Raw genomic sequence first — 6490 nt, 5'->3', positions numbered from 1 at the left:
CGTTTGCAGTTTTGGACTAAACTTTGGAAATTTCCGGATTGGTCCTTAGATTTTGTGGGTTGTGTAATTTTTAGCTCATAAACTTTCTATGCAGAGACGCGAATAAAAAAAATTATTAAAATGGAAACGGTTGCCCCTTTTTTTCTTGTTGAAATTAAAAATACATTTGTATGGGCGAAACAATTTACTAAGATCATGAATCATTAAGGGCAGGAAGAAGCCAATAATGACGTAAAGAAAATAGAAATTGAACAATTAGATCAAGGTAGTTCAAAATGTTTACAATTCATATGCTTGGAGTCCGATTTAGTGTGTAATTGGGTACTTTTTAAATATTGGGTTTCTTTTTTGAAAACAAAGATGTTTATCCTAAGCATCAATATAAAATGATTGTTTTGAAAATTGGATTTTTTTTCCCAAGAAAAGAGCTCGATTATTAAGAATTAATTAAAGAAAAAATTGTAGAAACTCGATTTTTCAAATAATAACTGGATTCTCAAGTTTCAAGTTGGCAATGCCATAAACGCATCATTCGGTTTGTTGAAAGCAAGGTGATAGGAAATTTATGTAAATTGTATGGACTAGGAAAACATCAAGAAACTTTAATTTTCCCCATAGAAATGTGCAAATGCAACAAACAAAAGAAAAACTTCAGGACCACAAAAAAAAAAAAAAGGAAAACATCAAGAAACTTTAGAAGCGCCACAAATTATTCTTTTGTCAAATTAAAAATGATTACCAATTTAACAGGCCTTCATTTTTACACAATTCCACACTTAAGACCCTGCTTGATAATCCAATTCAGCACTTAAATTTGATAAATTCAGATCTTAACATATTCAGACCGTCTAATAACTAAAAATTGAACATATAAATTCATTAAGTGGCATTGAATTTCCTAAACAAAACGTACTCACAAAATTAAGTGATATAAATTATTCACTTATCACTTAATGCGATATGCACTCAAATGTGATATTCACTTGTCACTTATTAGATTCAATAATTTAATAAATTCAAACTTCATATTTCATATTTTAATTTTCAGATTTCAAGTGAGAAACAGGAAAAGGACGGCAAAATTACTTAATTACCGGTTGGTACGAGAACTGTCTAACCGCTACACGTAGACAATAGGAGAAATCGAATGACATGCTCAGATTTCAAAGTGAAATTAGGACAAGATATCTACTAAAGAGACCACAGGTTAGTTTGGTATGCCAGTATCTACAAAAATATGAGACGTGACATTCTTCAAACGAAAGAGCATGGGCAAGAACTTGCTTATAAACATTATATATGTGGCAAACAACAAATAACGCTCATTTGAAAGAGGTGAAGAAACTGATTGTATCAGTAAGAGCACGGATGAAATCATCCACATCCTCCTTGGTATTGTAGAAGTGAAGGCTAGCTCGTGCACTTGCATTTATCCCCAGATAACGATGGAGGGGCTGAGCACAGTGGTGGCCTGACCTTACAGCTACGCCGTGCTGGGAAAGAGCGTTGCATGTCAAATAACGTCTTGAGTTGGGTTCAACGGTCGATACTTTTAATAGCTTCCTTGAGAGAGAATGACAGAACAAACCAGAAAAAGGAAAGCTTATACCTGTTGGTCAAGAAAGGTAGCAACATCTGTAGGGTGAACATCTTCAACGTTGAAAGAGCAGAGAGCTGCTCTTTTAAATACTCGTGAAGGCTCAGGGCCATAAATCCGAATATTGGGTACTGAACGAAGACTATTGTATAGGTAGTTGGCCAGCTCTACCTGAATTTCATTAACAACATGAAATTGATCCACCATGATTCACATCTATGTATGCAAGTCAGAATCCAAACTTATGAGAAACAGTATTTTCTTCTCATTTCTAGCATGGACCTAACAAATCAGGAAACTTGATTTACCTCATAATCATGTATCCGTTCCATGCCAATTCCGGAGAGATAATCAATTGTTGCTCCTAATCCAATTGCTTCGGCAATGGCAGGTGTACCAGCCTCAAATCTGCTCAAGTTAAATGGCCGATATGTAAAACTCCAAAATTAGTAGGTTTAGCTTAAGGAATACAGAATAATCAGAGGTGAAAACACCAAAATTACCATAAACTAGCCACAAAAAACATGGAGTTTAAAATTTTTATTGGAGGTCAATTGCCAAGCTGAAAAAAAGAATAAGGATAAAGTACAATAAAATAAAGTGAAAGTTAACACAGACTTAATAGAACGCAAACCAAATTTTGTAAACTAGATGTTATGGAAAAAGGAAAAATTCATAATACGTGATCTTATGTAACATTATCCGCAGCCACAAGTGGCAACTCCTGACCTCCTTCATTTTCTTAATTTAAATAGACAATCCCTTTTCTTCTTATGTGTTCAACCAACTACAAAGGAAAAAGTAAATTCAATGAAAAATACTGCAGAAGATTTAAATAAATATACCAGCAAAATGGCAAAGGTTGCAAAAGAATTTTTTGACAAACAAGGAGTAAAATTTCAAAAATGTGAATGCCAAAAGTTACGGTCAACTGCAGTTTTGCTGAATGAACTGACAAAATACAAGACAAACTGGTCCTATAGCACAGGAAGAAATAATTTTGCACACCAATGACTATGGGAGAATGCTTCAATCTGGGCCCTTCAAGGAAACGACAGAACAAAATGAAATGGTCTTTAGGCAGGAAAACAAAAAATCCTCAGTTGTGGTTGTCCGTCATGATTTGATACACCAAAAAAGAAAGCATCTTAACATTTTGCCCCTCAAACTCGAACGTGTTACTATAAAGAAAATATTACACCACTTGCACCTTTTCTTGTCTACTTTCTTTCTCAACCATTGTGCATGGCTTCTGATTGCAGATGGTAAGCCAAGAAGTGGACTTCTAATAGAAGTTACAGAAGACAACCCTGATCAGCTAACCAGTTAGTCGGTTATTCAACAAAATCTACAAGTGACTATATAAGAGGCATCACCATGCTCTAGGAAGAATAGGAGGAGGATGAAAAAAACCCGAAGACTAACATTTTGAGCTGCTTGTTTCCGTTAAAAGACTCCCACTAGAAACAGTGGCTGAATGACTGAACTGAAGAATTGTCATTAAAAAAGAAAATGCATCTCATCACATTACTGTGTGGTTAATCACACAACATGCCAATAACCATCAAGGTTTGCAATCCTTGTCACCATCCAGATGCATAAATATCTTTGTATTTAAATTTAAATGGCACTGTATTCATAGGAGAAATCTTTTTCTTTCTATTACTTTACACCACCAATTCTCACTTCAACATTTTTTTCCCTTCCTTCAGGTAAGAGTTATTTAGTTTTAATTCCACACTTAACCAGCAGTACTAGGCTTTTCATTACCCCAAGAAGAATTGATTATAGGATACAAACTTTTCTTTTCATGAATGGGAAAATTGGACAAACAGTTGAACAAATACCAACCTTGACGGGGGTTCAGCATACGTCGAATGATCCAAAAAGACGTCAGCTATCATTTCACCACCACCTGTGATTCAAAGAAAGTGATATTAGCAATAAGATGATATATGCCGACAAGCCTCAATAGTCTCAATGCCCTGTAGATACTGCTATCTGCAAGGTATACAGAGATATAAGCCAGAATTGCTTACCTAAGAAAGGCGGCATGGCATTCAAGAGCTCACTCTTACCATATAAGAGTCCAATGCCTGTAGGGCCACACATCTGAAGCATGATTATTACCTAATTTCAATAACTGATGTGTAGGAATTGATGTTAAAGCAACAGGGAATGACCTAACCTTGTGAGAAGAAGCCACAAGAAAATCAAGACCAAGTTTCTTCACATCAACCACCATGTGTGGAACACTTTGGCAAGCATCTACAAGCACCTTTGCACCAACATCATGTGCCCAACTGGCTATTTCTTCAATTGGGAGAACAGAAGCTGCAAAAGATATCAAATCATGCCAAGTATTAGCATAATGTGCCTCCAATTATGGAACTCCTATAATTTCTTCACTCTTCGATGAATATTCTACAGTTTTGGCCCCCTCTTTTGAATAGAATAAAATGAAATATCACCTTCATCTTTGCATATGTTGATTTGAGTGGAAATTTCACAATATTTTACTCACCTAGCATATTTGACACATGATGGACGGCAACCAGTTTTGTTTTCTTAGATAGCATTTCCTTCAACTTTCCTACATCAGGAACTTCATCCTCCGTGAGTTCCAAAAATTTGAGATTTGCACCAGTCTTTTGAGCTACAAGTTGCCAGGGGACAATGTTGCTGTGATGTTCAGCAATTGTCAACACAATCTGCAAGAATTAAGCAGCGGGATAAGACATGCAACACTCGATCAATCTGATGAAAAAATGGTATCAAGAATACGCCTCAGCCATTCAGCAAATCAGAAAAAAGACAAAAAGAAGTAACAATGACCATCTAAATGTTACAGCAAATTTCAGGATATTTGAGCGCCAATTTTTACAGGTATTTCTCCAAGGAGAAGTACCTCTATAGGATGTTAAGCTGAAAAATGCATCACTAACACCTTATACAACTTTAGTCCTTCTAGAAGTAAATGGAGTATAGATTCGATTGCTTAAATGACAATTAATCTTGGGCATCAAAAGCTTAACAATTTCACAAAATCCTTGGAGATAAAGAATGACGGAACAAATGTTTTACAATGTGTGATATTAGTTGACATTAATTTTCCAAAGTATCCCCTTCTTTGAAAAACAATGAGTTGACGTAAAAGGCCAAAACACGTGTATGTACATCCCTAAGTATATGTATATTTCCAAATCATGTGTACGAGAACTATACACAAATCACAAAGATTCTGCAAGCACTTAACCAGTCAAAAGGTAGAAAAAAAGATGCCCATGCTTAGGTACACAAAGTTTTACTAAGGGTGACACTTTGTTTGTCTAGCATAATAATGCTAAGTATCAAAGGTAGGAACTTTCAAAACAAATCAGAAACAATATTTGGCAAATTAAAGAGAAATAAAAGATTCCAAGAGGAAACCTCGTCTTCTGGCCTTAAGTTAGTTAGTCCCCAGGAGTACGCCACAAGGTTGATAGCTTCAGTTGCGTTCCGTGTGAAAACAATCTCCCTAGATTCTGAAGCATTGATAAAATTTGCAACCTTCTGTCTGGCTAGTTCAAACTCGTCCGTTGCCCTTGCACTAAATTCAGAACAAACATATAGATCATTTCAATAAAGCCACATATTAGATTTTCTAATAATAACAGCAATATTTCCAACTACTCAACCAACTATCACTATTGTATCAAATAGCAATTCTCAATTCGGGTACTAATCATGACAGCGAGTCCAAGCAGGTACCTCAAGTAATGAATTCCACGGTGGACATTAGAATTGTAAGACTCGTAATAATTCTGTATAGCTTCCAAAACAGCTGTTGGCTTCTGCGAAGTCGCCGCATTGTCCAAATACACAAGTTTTGAGCCATTCACTGCCTACAAAAATCAGGAGACGTTTCACTAAACAAAACAGCAATGTCAAACTCCAAAAAGAAGAATTCTTTTTTAACATTTAACTCATATAATTGCAACCAAATAGCAGATTTAGCAATTACTTAAAATTTCTCAATTTAGTAATACGGATACAGCAAAGCGAAGCAGAAGTACTTAAAAAACATAAAGCGTCACGGTAAAAGTTCTGCAATTGAAGAAGAAGAAGAAGACGGCGAAGGACTGACTACCTGGTGGAGAATAGGGAAGTCCGGTCGGGTGATGTGCCCGAGAGAACCGGGTCCAAGTTTTGCGCCGTCGTTGACCACTGAAGAAGGAGACGAAGCGGAAGCAGGTTCTGCTGCTGAAGCAGAGGATGTGGCGCAGGAACGAAAGTGGAACCCGAAGCGGAGTGAAACGGAGCTCCGACTGACAAGTTTACTAGTAGCATTATTAGGGTTTACGAATCCGAAAGATGGAATTTTGAGGAACGCACTCTCCACAGTCGTCGACGCCATCATCATCTTTCTTCTTGGACCCAAGAAGACCAAGCAAAACCGGCCAGGTCGTATTTAGTGGCCATAGATATATATCTGTGGTATATAAATTTTTTTTTCCTCCTAATGTGATATGCGTGCGCCGCAATGTCCGTACCTTTCCTTAGAAATGGAAAGTGTACGCTCGTGCGGAAATGGAATACATACCGCTTCATGTTGAGAATGTACTCCCTTTGGTCAATTTTCTCAATTATGAAAAACGCGAAATTTGCAGCCTCCTTATTTATTTTTTTCTTGTCGACACAAGAGTATCTCAACTTTATCGGATTAATCTCCTTGCACTTGTGCACCCGTCTCCCAAGTATGCACAAGCATTAAGAGAGGTTGAACCCATGATCTTGGGATCATATAGACTACCTCGAGACCATCGAGTCAGCATTTAGAGAGGTTGAACCCATGACTTTGGGACCAAATAGGCTATCTTGAGCCAACCCAAGGGGCTTGCAGCCTCCTTATTA

General features: G+C 36.8%; 1 protein-coding gene across 1 annotated transcript; it reads right to left on the bottom strand.

Moving 5' to 3' along the window:
• Window positions 1–1134: 1134 nt before the first annotated feature.
• On the bottom strand, window positions 1135–6051 carry LOC113761561 (cysteine desulfurase 1, chloroplastic). The gene is made up of 10 exons (XM_027304613.1): window positions 5727–6051; window positions 5348–5481; window positions 5027–5186; window positions 4122–4308; window positions 3786–3931; window positions 3637–3709; window positions 3449–3512; window positions 1906–2005; window positions 1610–1768; window positions 1135–1493 (listed from the first exon to the last, which is right to left on the bottom strand). The coding sequence occupies exons 1-10, from the start codon at window positions 5997–5999 to the stop codon at window positions 1323–1325; spliced, it is 1467 nt and encodes a 488-aa protein (XP_027160414.1). The 5' UTR covers window positions 6000–6051; the 3' UTR covers window positions 1135–1322.
• Between the last annotated feature and the right edge of the window lie 439 nt (window positions 6052–6490).

This window comes from Coffea eugenioides, chromosome 2 (genome assembly GCF_003713205.1).
Source record: "Coffea eugenioides isolate CCC68of chromosome 2, Ceug_1.0, whole genome shotgun sequence".
Classification (NCBI taxonomy): domain Eukaryota; kingdom Viridiplantae; phylum Streptophyta; class Magnoliopsida; order Gentianales; family Rubiaceae; genus Coffea; species Coffea eugenioides.
Note: the sequence above shows the minus strand (reverse complement) of the source record. Positions and strands in the feature narration are given on the sequence as shown.

Excerpts from the sequence above, each read along its gene's own strand:
- LOC113761561 (XM_027304613.1), bottom strand. The coding sequence starts at position 5,999 with ATGATGATGGCGTCGACGACTGTGGAGAGTGCGTTCCTCAAAATTCCA. Across the intron at positions 3,710-3,785 it reads TTGTGGCTTCTTCTCACAAG|ATGTGTGGCCCTACAGGCAT; the intron begins GTTAGGTCATTC and ends ATCATGCTTCAG. Across the intron at positions 1,769-1,905 it reads AACGGATACATGATTATGAG|GTAGAGCTGGCCAACTACCT; the intron begins GTAAATCAAGTT and ends AATGAAATTCAG.